The sequence below is a fragment of the Fusarium redolens genome (genome assembly GCF_020744475.1).
Source record: "Fusarium redolens strain MPI-CAGE-AT-0023 chromosome Unknown BKA55scaffold_14, whole genome shotgun sequence".
Taxonomy (NCBI): Eukaryota; Fungi; Ascomycota; class Sordariomycetes; order Hypocreales; family Nectriaceae; genus Fusarium; species Fusarium redolens.
The window spans coordinates 1,156,492-1,168,654 of NW_025763677.1; the positions used below are offsets into that span (position 1 = coordinate 1,156,492).

Sequence of the window (12,163 nt, forward strand, 5' to 3'; positions counted from 1 at the left end):
CTCGAATTGAGGCAAGAAGCGCAGTTATTGATAGTATATATCAAGTCAACAAATTAAGAAGGCAGTGGAAATAGTCAATTGGTAAAGCGATTCGGAGCCGGGACAGTTTTAATGGTACTGTTTGTAAGCCCACCAATCATCGTAACCAACAGTGCCGCGGAAGCAGGCATATTTCTACGCTTATTAGGGATTATCATCACAAGCCCAGATATTTGGGAAGGGCCGGAACTCGATCGCAGCTTGACTAATTACATTTGTCTCTACTTTGTGCCAGAATTTGTCAGTTACTTCCGCGCTCCTGATTACCATAGAATCTAGCCAACTCCCAAACAGCATAGTAATCACGGTCAATAATGTGCTTTGAATGGGCGTTGGTGTATTTAAACAGACCAAAAGTCCGTAATAACCAAGTCCGTCTACCCTCCCTCATATGTTCTTTCATCATCACCTACTACCTCAAGTCATTCACAAACTTTCCATCTACCATTAGCTTTAGATACGCAATACACCGCCACCACAATGTCAGAAATTAAACCAATCAAAGTGTTGGGAATTCATGGACCCAATGCTGGAAAGGTCATCCTCCTCTGCGAAGAGTTGGGAGTATCTTATGAGACAGAGATCATCCCTCTCACCGACGTCAAGAATCCGAAGTATGTCGCCATCAACCCGAACGGACGGCTGCCCTCTATCCAAGACCCAAACACAAACCTCACCCTCTGGGAGTCGGGCGCTATCATCGAGTACCTCACAGAGACCTACGACAAGGATCACAAGCTTAGCTTTACTCCCGGTACAGCCGAGGCCTACCACGCTCGTCAATGGCTCTTCTACCAGACGACCGGCCAGGGACCTTACTATGGACAGGCGATGTGGTTTATCATTTATCAGCAACTTCCTGAAGCTCGGGAGCGCTATGTTAAAGAGGTCAACCGTGTGACCGGTGTGCTGGATGGACATCTGGCTAAGCAGGAGCCTGATGCGGATGGAAAGGTTTGGTTCTTGGGTGGTCGGCTTTCGTACGTGGATATCGCGTTTTTTATGTGGCAGCATACAGCCGAGCCGCGAATTCCAAACGAGGAATTTAATCAGGATGATTACCCGCATGTTAAGAAGTGGGCTGAGAACATGCTGGCGCGCCCGAGTGTGCAGAAGGTCTTGAAGCTCCAGGAGGCTAAATAGACTGTAGCGGGACATGGTTGTAGGGAAGGGGGCTCTGCCTTTAACAGGGGAACCACTGCTGCGAAGCTGGATGGGAGTGAAGAAGGATACTTGTTGCTGTTCAGTATGAAGGTTCATGAGACTTTTATTCGCCTTTTGCGTAGATTTGGTCATTCATATAAAACTCGTTTCACGGGCAGTCATTTCAGATCAAGGCTCTCACTCAGTCGTATGCTTTTATGATATTATAACGCAGAATGGTGAATTCAGAATACTAAGCAACTTGGGCCTAATTATTTCAATAAGTACCCAACTCCAAGTATAAACAAATACTCAAATGAGAGCAGTTCTCTCGTGTTACGATCAGACGAGATTAGTTATAAACCCGACTCTTATCACGTCGAGTTCAGCTACCCTATTCCTCGTCTCGCGCGCAAGGACGTGCTGAGAACTTGAGCTCTGCCAGAAGCGAGCCAATCATCAACGGTTCCGGCCGCGTGGCCTAATGGCTAAGGCGCTAGATTTCGGTTTCCAGCTCCCGAATTCTCTAGAGATTCCAGGTTCGAATCCTGGCGTGGTCGATAATTTGCTGGATTATATCTTTTGCATGTCAATTGGCTTGTGAAGATAGTCTTTTTGCTGGCCCATATGTGCATTAAGTATGGGCAGTTGAAGGCAAAACTTTATTTGGCGGATAACCGGTTATGGACTCAATAGACAAATCAATCAACGTCTCATTCCCTCACTCATACTCATACTCAACACTATACATACACCGAATATTCTTATCATCAGGACACCATCCATGGAAAACCAACGTATCTCCCGCGTTATTACTCGTCGCACCACCAGGCGCATCAAGTCCGAAATCCGGCGCCGCAATCAAAGGCTCTTCCGCACGTGTATAAGGACCCGACAGTTTATCCGCATAAGCGTATTTGACATTATACAACGGATCGCGAAAATCGTGACTGCTGAAGAACAAGACATATTTCCCGTTGCCAAGGCGCACGATGTTTGGCGCTTCGACTAAGACGCCGTCTTCACTGCCAATGCGGTCAAAGATCTTGACGGCTTCTCCAATGAAAGTGACGCCATCGCCTTCGATTTCTTGGAGCATTATTGGTGTACCGCCCGTTGGGCCTGATGCATCGCCTTCGATTTTATAAATGAGATAGTTTTTCCCGCTGTCAGGATCTTTGAAGCCGCTGGCGTCAATGGCGCCTTTGAGGTTATCTGGGCCGCAGACAAGAGGTTTCTCATCATATTTATAAGGGCCCGTAGCGTTCTTTGAGCGCGCGACACCAATGCAATGTCTACCGGCTTCTATCTCAGGACTCAGGTAAACGATGTACTCTCCGCTATCGACGCGTCGAATATCGGGTGCCCATGTATTTTCGCCTGTTGTCCAGCCCTTATCGGGAAGCGCATCTTCTTGTTGCAGGGTCCATTCTCCGAGCAGGTCTTTGGCTGTGGCGACCTGGAGTTTTCGATAGTTGTCTGGCGGACCGCCGTTGGTTGCGACAGCTACCCATGATCCATCTTCGATTTGGATGATGGATGGGTCTGGAAAGTTGGCGTTTATGGCAGGACTGAGAGTACCCTCGTGTTTCACGGTGAGTTTGAGTGGTGATTGGCGAATGGTGCCGGCCGTGGCAGTGTTGAGAAGAAGGCCGAGGACAGGCCAGATAAGGCCTTGAGTGATCATGATGGAGTTGGTATTGAACTACTTTGAAACCTGTCGAGAGGCTTTGAATTTAGTTAGTTTCATACCCGTGCTTTTATACCCGAGACCGTCTCGGCACAGCCCTCGATCGGCACTGCTTACCTTGTTTCCATAGCCTCTCATGCGTCAGTCGGCTATGCCGTCAGCTGTCGATCATATCAGATTTCTAATTTTAAAATAAGCAAGGTACAGCTTCCTTTTCGGGGAAATTGCTGCGCATAGCTGCAGAATAAGCATAGCATACCATCGTGGTGGATATCTCCCAACGACAAGCGAATGATAATTCGGGGTAATTGTTGGGTTTCGCGTTTCCTTCATGCGAATGGGTTTATACCTACTTGTTTATTGGCCGCATAAATTTTGTCTCGACTTGTGGCATGTTTGTTGGCGCTGCAACGCTTTGGTAAATGACAAGTAGCATCGGCAGGCGCACTCGGTTTGTCTCCAGATCTCTTTGGTGATTTCGAAGGATGAATGAACGAAAGACTAGCTACGTATGGCGACTTCAATGTGGCCTTTTGTGTTGCGGATTATTCTGCGATTAGTTTTCGCATTCCCTGATGATTTTAGCCTGTCTGGCAACCGATCAAACCAACAGGATACCCCAAGCACTCACGCTAACAATTCAAACCCTGTCACCAGCCATCATCTAATCACCCAGTCACACAGTGTAGTGCAGGCCAGAAACTAACCTAGTTCATGATCATTAAACGAGCCAAAGATAATAATTTTAGTGAGAATTCCGTAAAACTATGCTTACTATCACTTCAAATTAGCTACGAACAGCTTGTCAGCACCTCTAACTGGGTCCTTGGAGGTCCACCAACTTGAAGACAATGCGTGAGCTCAAGCGGTGAATCCATTCGGGACAATCATAGACGGAGTCAATGATGGATACACACCTTTGGAGGCTGCTATGATGGTAAAATAGACAGTATCAACCTAGTAGTTCTAGTGAGCATCATGGTTTTAGGCTGAAGAATACATCATTTCTATTCTTAAAATGATATATTACATGTCTCTTCTAGCTAAAGCTTTCCTTCTACAACTCTGCCAAAATACCCAAAGACGTCTTGGTGCTCACGATGTCTAAAACGGTATGTCTATTCATAAAACTGCCCAAAACCAAGCGCGAAACTCTGACGCAATCATGCTATCAACACCAAAGCTAGATAACGGCTTATCCTCGCTGATCTGATCTATAGGCATTAGTTTCAGGTTAGAAAAGCGCGTCTTGATCAGCTGCATAATGGCGATGCGCAAGGTACTAGAATCTGCGATGGAAGCAAACACTGCTGACAGAGTCGAGGGAATGCTCTTGAACCATTCTGCCGCTGAGACAATAGGTGTGCCCGCCTTCGCCCTCCCTATAGTCAGCATACTCCTTCATAAGATGACCCATATCAAACTCCAGCGCTTTATGATTAACAAAAATAGTTTCAACATCCAACATAACAAAGAGCATGCGAGCCGGCTTCTCCTTGGATTGTTCCTCCAGCGATGCATAGCACCACGCTTGCTGCAAACATCCCCGGGACGAAGGACCCGGTTGCCTGTTCTATCTTCACTTAAACTCAGCTCAACTTCGCCCTCACAGACAGTTACAATCCCGAGTGTCAATGCACGATGCAAATTGGACTCAGCGCTGGGTGCGAAGTCTATCATGCGAACGACACATCCTTTTGGGATCTGGAGAGAAGGCTGATTGTAGTTAGCGACATCAAGCAATGCGAGATCGTGGAGACTAACTCTGTTCAATCTTGCAAATTCCAGGTCGACATCCCCTGTAAGTTCCACTGAATTGCAGTTGCTGCTGTACATGATGCTTTGAGCGCCAGCACCGTCTAGCATAATATCGCGATGATCACCGTGATCTGTCTTGAAGCATCTTAGTTGGGCACTTTGACAGTTCTGATCAGAAAGATGGCCCTTACTAGCAAGAATGTTGGCTCACCATTACTATCATGGCCAGTAACGTAGCGGAACGGGTTTTGAAGGCATGGGGCAGGAAACTCGGTGCATCGATTAGAAGTTGTCATGTTGATTCACTGCTGCCTATCTCAAGACATGTTAGGTGGATGAAGAAGAAATATAAGGCGAACGGGGTAGGTGAGGTAGATTCAGATCAGAGAAACAGAATGAACGGCGCGGCGATTGTGGCAAGAAGTCTTGATGTAATATGGAGTTATGATAAAAAGCGAGGGTGTGTCAAGCTCGATCGATAAGCCTCCAAGTCCTGAGAAGTTTCGTTCATCATCGGCAACGTTGTGTTAAACCAGGATACATCAAGTAGAGTATGTGAGCTGTACCATCTACTAAGATCTCACTCCAAGGCATACACAAAGTGTGAACAGACAACTAAGCAGTATAATGAGTAACAGGCTATATGCACAGCATCGTGCTCGAACTCAGAAATTATAAGACATATATTGTCCTTGTTAAAAGTCATTACTAGTGGAGCATCTCGGGTCAGCCTTGCATTCTATTGATGCAGCTAATATAATCTACTCCACTCGAGAAACCCCCGTCAATCTCAATGAAGACGTTGATGTCGTGAAAGCCAGGCAGGAGGAGGTAAGCAACTCAAAACTGTTACAGGCCTCCTCACTGATGCATCCCATAGCCTCCCTTCCACTACCGAAATGGATCCATTGCCCGTATGATTGACTTTGGCCCTGGCGTGGAGTCACCATTTCATCGGGCCCTGACTATTGACTATGGGATCGTCATCGAGGGAGTCTTTGAACTGACTCTCGACTCTGGGGAGAGGCGTATCATGCGTCAAGGAGGTGTGTGCGTCCAAAGGGCTACTGCACATAAGTGGAAGAACATCGCGGGGAATGAGACCATGCCAGGACGCATGATGTGGATTTTGCTCGACACTGAAGAGCTTACTGTAAGTGGGAACAAGGTGGAGGGGTTTCTTGGTGATTTGGAGAAGGAGTATCAGGGTCGGGGCCACTATTGAGATAAATTTATCAGTCCAACAGGAGCTTTGGTGGTGTCTCAGTTATGAGAGTGTCGGTAGACTTATAATTGCTCGTACGAGATCTCGTTCCGACGTTGTTCCGCCTGAGGTAGTTGACCCAGGCAGCTGGCACCAGTAACTGTCGGGGAAATCACTGATGTTTCTGACTGGAGCACGTAGAAAACAAAGATTCTGGGATTATCCTGCCATCAGAAAGACTCACGCTCTCATTCCTTCCATTGGATTTGCTGTCGGTGAGGCCACAAAACTGCAGGTCTCCAGCGCTGCAACTATGCTTGAGCCTCTTGAGCGAACTTGATCAACGACTTGTAGTGTTGAACGGAGCCTCATCAGCCACTGAAACCAGAATGGACTTGATGAGTAGGATACTCCGCTCAAGACATTCATAAGATGAACCGATTTTGCTGTGATTGATAGGCTCAGCTCCTCCCGGCAGTAATGGCAGTTTTCCGATCACGTGGAGGAGACATGCCGACTCTCGTCCGGGCGGCTACGCTAACCCCAGACCCGGAGAGCTAATTCGGCCGGCATTCGATGTCAACAAAGGAGCATGAAGAGAATAATTAACAAATATTTCTAAATAGATATACCGAAGATATCACATAAATTATATGTTTCCGTCGTTTATCCGCAATACCTTAACAGAAATGGAAGAACAATTCCAGCTTCAAGTTGACATCAACTTCACCTCCGCGCCGAAGTGGAGACCGGGAGTACATCCGTTCCCCACAAATGAACCCAAGCATCGGGGCAGTTACCGAAGTGTCTTACACGTTGAACTCTCAAGGTATAAAACCCCGTCCCTATCTTTTCATATCTCCCCTTTTCCTTCTAGACTCTCCATACTTCACTAAACCGTCAAAATGTCTAAACTCGTCCCTCTTACCGTCATCAAGGGCGCCGGCCACGAATTCATCCCTCTGCCCCAAGGCGAGAACGCCACAGTCGCTGACTTTCACACCATCCGCACAAAGACCGATGCCCCCGCTCACATCACATCGGGCTTCTACAAGATCGAGGCTGGTCCTGCTCGTCCTGCGCATTATGACTTTGAGGAGAGCAAGTATGTCTTGAGTGGTCAGATCGACGTTTTGGTATGTTCCCTCATACGGCTTATCGTTGATGATGATACTGATGATTTGTAGGATGAGGCTACTGGTATCACTCACCACCTTGTTCCCGGTGACTTTGCTTTCTTCCATGTTGGCTCCAAGGTCAAGGTCAGTATCCATTCGCCTCCCCTCCTTGTTGGCAGATACTTACATGTCGCAGTTCTCTACTCAGTCTCAGGGCTTTGCCTTCTACGCTGTTACTCGACCTGTTCGTGCGCCTCACCCCAATCTGAAGGGTCGTGAGGAGGACACCAAGTCCCGCTTGTAGGATGTTGAGAAGGTTAATGGAAAAGAGTGTACGACAAACGTCTAGTATGATAAATAGACGATAATAGAGTTTATTTCGCGCTATCAATGACCGCTTCATTTAGTGACATTATTAATGTTCATTGGATAGACTGATTGACGATGATTTGATCCGTGAAAGGATGTAAGAGCTGCTTTGTGACAGCAGTTGAGCATTTCATCGCAGCAACGAAAGACATTGACTCGCGACAAATGTCGCCATAACATCTATGCCAATATGGGACGTGACGCGCCACGAGACAGACCCGGCAGCGAATAGCGAGACTGTTACACACGTTCACTTTACACCAGTCTTCTCACATCCATAGCTCGAGGCTCCAAGGAAGCGATTCACAATTCGGCAAGCAGCGCCCGAAAGAATAAAACACCCTCTAGCAACCCAATCTTCTGAGGTCGCACAAGACCAACCATCAACATCAAACACCAAACACCGCTTAAAAGATCATCACCAAGATAACTTGCTATCACAATGACCACTTGCATCGGATATTCATATCTTTTACCAAAGATTGAGATCTTCAGCCTTGACTACCTCGACGTTGCCTTGGAAATAATCTATGGGGAGGGCAAGGCAGAATGGCACAGGGTTGATGACTTACTCATATTTACATCAGAAACTGTTGATCTGGTTGGCTTGAGAGAAATGCTTGGAGATTTGGGGGTGACGTCTACGTGGCCTGAGTTCGTAGCCAAGGAGCTAGATTAAACTTTTATATGAATATGAAAGCGTTCGTCTCGCCCAAAGCTATTATGAGAAAGTGTAGAAATTCTCGGATGCAAAGTTTGATGTGCTGAGGGAGTTCTAAAAGTCGGCTTCCAAAAGCACAATTGTGAAGTTTCTGTTGTCGAAAAACGTCCACAGTTTCGGGTTCAATCATGACTCAATTTCTGACGTGAATCAAGTCTGAAGGCGATTTCAGGTGTCACAGGTCCTAAAGATGTAACAGGCAATCACCGTTCCTGATAAACACTGCTCAAGTGTTTAAACAACAGCCATGCGCTGTTCATGAGGCGACTCAATTGAACTTATAACACTCCTAGCTCTGCCACAAAGAGCTTGCAGTAACACCAATCAACACTATCATACATCAATTACCATAATGTCTGCACCTGAAGAACCGGGACTTGTGAGGATTGTCGGAGAGCCGAAGCACTTTGAGCTCGAAACGCTGACCCGTGATCTTGAAAGGATTCATGGTAAAGGGAATGCGAGATGGAAATTGATTCGGGACCGGGTTCACAAAGTCGAACTTGTCTCAATTACAATTGAGACAGAAGACATTTCTACGTTGGTAGAACACTTCAAGAAGCTTGGCGTGGAAGTGGAATGGACACAAAAGTAACCAAAGACTGAAGTGAATACATCAATTATCATCATACAGTACAGATGCATACAAATCGTATGCCCGGAATTGAAGATCATCAAGGCTCTATTAAGTCTACTCTATGAACAAACTCGTCCTCCAAAGCACCATCTATTTCTGACAAGCAGAAAGGAAAACATCATCCATAAGAAGAGTAAAAGGAGCAGGGTTGTTCTTGCAAGTAAGAACAAACGAAAGTTCAACTGTAGAATGCGTAGGCGTGACAAAGTTCATGCGGTTGCGGTACTGCCACCAAGCATTAGGGTCGAAGAAAGGATCAAAGTCATCAAAGTTGACACCGTCGAACTTGACGAGGATGTCACACTCGTAGTAGGGAAGATGGGCGCCGTTGCCCGTGTGGTGGCCGTAGCCGAGATAGTATTGCTGGCCGGGCATGAGACCAGTGATGGTGCGCTTGAAACCGGCTTTGACACCGTCTTTTTGAGGCCATTGGAGAGCCCTGGGAGGAGTTAGTTTTGTAATAGAAAGGGGATCGGGGGAGGACCTACATGGCGAGGTTGCCGCTGTTGGCACGGGCTTGAGGACCGAACTGGCCGTTGTAGGTGATGCCGGCGTTCCCGGAGATCTGCCAGCCACTGGTACCGGACTCGAAGTCACCGTTGGGGATCAAGTTTGTGCTGACGCAGTTATCTTGAGGAGGCTCGGCGTTGTTGATGGGTCCGATGGTAGAATCAGGGTTGAAGGCAGTGGTGGTCTGGAAGCCGACGGGAGTAGGAGTGGCCGGCTGGATATCAGGACGAGTAGTGGTGGAAGCAAAGTTGCCATCGGTTGAGGCATCACCGTTAGCAGAGGTGGTGGTCTGGAAGCCAGGGTTGACAGGGGCGGAAGTTGACTGGGCATTAGCCTGGATAGTGCCAGTGGTCTGCTGATTGTTCTGAGCAGTGGATGTTGACTGGCTCGGCTCACCACCAGCAGTTGTGGCATCGTTGATACCAGTCTCGGTAGGGGCGACGGTACCTCGAGTAGATTCGGTGCCTTGGTTATGAGGGGCAGTGGTAGCACCATTCTGGGGAACAGTGGTAGGCTGAGCAGTGTTTGCGTTGTTATTGGCACTGGTAGTACCTTGGTTAGGAGCATCGGTGGCAGTAGAAGGACCGTTCTGAGTAGCAGGTCCATCCTGGGTTGCAGGAAGAGTCTGAGTAGCAGGGCCACGCTGAGTAGTTGGAGCAGACTGGGTGGTAGCAGGGCTGTTAACAGGCTCACGGATCTCACCGCCTCCAAAGTCGAGTCTAAAGTCACCAATGTTCTCAGGAGTAACCTGGTTAGAGATAAAGATAGAATCAACAAGGACCGTAGCAGAACCCCCAGAAGAGCAAGTAGTTTGAATGTTCAAGAAACCCTGTGTAGCAGGGGCAGATGTAGAGACCAAGACTTCGTTGTAGCTAATACTAGCACCGTTGGAGAAAATACCAGTGGTGAAGAACTTCTGAGATCCAATGAAAGCTTCAAGAACACAAGAGGTTGTTTCGCGGGGAGGAGTGAAGGCCAGGTAAAAGAACTGAATGGTGTACTGAGTACGAACATTGAGTCCAGTGAGCAATTGCTTCAGCGCAGCAATGTCTCCAAGACTCTGACGCTTTCGACCGCCGGGGGACGCCTGGGCACTGAGCTGCGCACAGCTCTTATCCGTACTTCCACCACCGGGATTATAACCATCTTCAGTGTTGAGAACGACATGACCATCAACGACGAAAGGATCAAGGCTTGTCAGACCACCGCCATTGCAAGTGTTGGTGATAATAGAATTGGCCGCAGGTGCAGGAAGAGTCGTAGCCTCAACAGCAGCAGACGAAGTCTCGGAAGCGACAGATGCAGAAGTCTCTGTGGTTCGAGGCTTACAAGGACCAGCGACGGCGCCAGAAATGGCTAGAGCCGCGACGGCGATGAAGGAGCGCATAATGAGCGTAGGGGTAAACCAAAGCGATAACGAATGAGTGACAGACCGAGTTGGACGGTTGAAGCTTCAAAGGAAAGTTTACAAAAGTGAGATGAGGAATTGTGTTTTGTATTGTAGGTGTTTAGACCCCTATTGCGGAATTGGTGATGCCGAGGGCTTTCGATAGTGTAGTGTGGCGTTATCCGCGTTGAGACGTTCAGCCTGCGCCTCTTGGGTCCGGTAGTTGGGCTATTGATGTTTAGTGTTTTGGTGCCTGGATTGATGTTAGATGGTGGACCCTGAGATTTGACGTCAATGTCAGCATCACGATCGTTTGATGATGGGATAAGCATTGAGGTTGGAGAAGGTCATTCCTAATGCACCGTGTAGGTCGAACATCTTAGTCAATGGTTATCACCAGGACAGGTTTGTCTGTTCCATTGAGACTTGAGAATGGTCATTAAAAACTATCGGCAGTTCGACTATCTCGACGACGTATTCTACCCTTGTTCACGACACAGAGCATCATGATCCAATTCACGGGATGGAGCGTCACCGCTAAACATGTTCTGCTTCCAAGTTCTAGTGCCGACCAAGCATATCAGGAATTTTTCCCCGTTCCTTAATCTCAAGTTGAGTCACTAGCGCCATGGTGACAGCTTTCCCGAGAGTCTGGATCCGAGTCGCCGACTAACGAGTCGATAGCGCCAACGGTAGTGCGGAATTATTCAGCTGTTATCTTGCATCCGAAAGTGTCAGTAGATAGAAACGTGGAGTTCTTGGATGCAGATTGTTTTCTGGCGAACATTGATATCTGATGATTCCTCCATCTCCTTCAAAGGCTTGCCCGCTCAGGCAATAGTCCGATGATCTCTTGACTCAACGGTTTGGAACTCAAGGCCTTTCATCCCTAATCAAATTCTCCATTCTAGTACTTTCGAGCTCCTTGTCACTTATCGCCAGTCCATGGAAGGGCCATAAACTCTTTATCAACTTCGCTATTAGAATCATCCCGTCGGCTCTCAGTCCTGCCGGCGTCGTCCCATATCAGCACGGCAATACCATACACAAGGTGAATCTCCGGATTCCTCGACCTGGAGAGTGCGAAGACAATTGGCCTTGGTACCGTACCTCTGGTCGAGGATATCAATGGAGCGCATTCAGACCATGAGTCAGAAGGCCTCTATCATTTGGCCGCTCGTGTTCAAATTTGCACTTAAACTTTATTCAAAGTCCATATCCAGCCTTATCTATAGTAAAAGCTGCTTCATTGATATTTCAAGGCGCACTCGCCATCGCACCCGTCAACAGGAAAGTAAACTGTGTAAGCAGCGGGGTAAAACCAGTGATCTGGGTGTATGTTGGTGTTTTGTCGTTCAAGTCTGCCTTGCAAACTTGGCATTTATAAGTGATTCAGAAATTCCTCCCTGTAATTGGATGCTCTGAGTTGGATGGCGAAAATCTGTCTTCACTATTGGGTCACGGCTCTGAGGCTGGCAGACTAGAGCTCAGCTGGAACGCCACCAAAATCCGGATCTTGAGATGCCAAATCATAGATGGCTTTTGAGAGATGTTCTTTTTTCCTTTGTTTCTCCCTTTGTGAATTTT

General features: G+C 47.6%; 4 protein-coding genes and 1 non-coding gene across 5 annotated transcripts; 4 read left to right on the forward strand and 1 right to left on the reverse strand.

Annotated features, from left to right (window-relative positions):
- Positions 1-225: 225 nt before the first annotated feature.
- On the forward strand, positions 226-1,182 carry BKA55DRAFT_678632 (glutathione S-transferase; the record flags this gene model as incomplete). Its single annotated transcript, XM_046198149.1, has 2 exons — positions 226-279; positions 334-1,182. Exon 2 carries the CDS (start codon positions 520-522, stop codon positions 1,180-1,182), a length of 663 nt encoding a protein of 220 aa, XP_046046106.1. The 5' UTR covers positions 226-279; positions 334-519.
- Positions 1,183-1,652: 470 nt separating this feature from the next.
- Positions 1,653-1,742, forward strand: BKA55DRAFT_t225. Its single transcript has one exon. It is a non-coding gene; the product is annotated as a tRNA-Arg (tRNA).
- A 159-nt stretch (positions 1,743-1,901) lies between these two features.
- On the reverse strand, positions 1,902-2,892 carry BKA55DRAFT_678633 (glycosyl hydrolase; the record flags this gene model as incomplete). The annotated part of the gene is made up of 1 exon (XM_046198150.1): positions 1,902-2,892. The coding sequence occupies exon 1, from the start codon at positions 2,867-2,869 to the stop codon at positions 1,904-1,906; it is 966 nt and encodes a 321-aa protein (XP_046046107.1). The 5' UTR covers positions 2,870-2,892.
- Positions 2,893-4,513: 1,621 nt separating this feature from the next.
- On the forward strand, positions 4,514-5,855 carry BKA55DRAFT_693848 (uncharacterized protein; the record flags this gene model as incomplete). The annotated part of the gene is made up of 3 exons (XM_046199966.1): positions 4,514-4,673; positions 5,343-5,461; positions 5,511-5,855. 3 exons carry the CDS (start codon positions 4,514-4,516, stop codon positions 5,853-5,855), a joined length of 624 nt encoding a protein of 207 aa, XP_046046108.1.
- An 884-nt stretch (positions 5,856-6,739) lies between these two features.
- Positions 6,740-7,256, forward strand: BKA55DRAFT_693849 (uncharacterized protein; the record flags this gene model as incomplete). Its single annotated transcript, XM_046199967.1, has 3 exons — positions 6,740-6,970; positions 7,022-7,096; positions 7,149-7,256. The coding sequence occupies 3 exons, from the start codon at positions 6,740-6,742 to the stop codon at positions 7,254-7,256; spliced, it is 414 nt and encodes a 137-aa protein (XP_046046109.1).
- Positions 7,257-12,163: the final 4,907 nt, after the last annotated feature.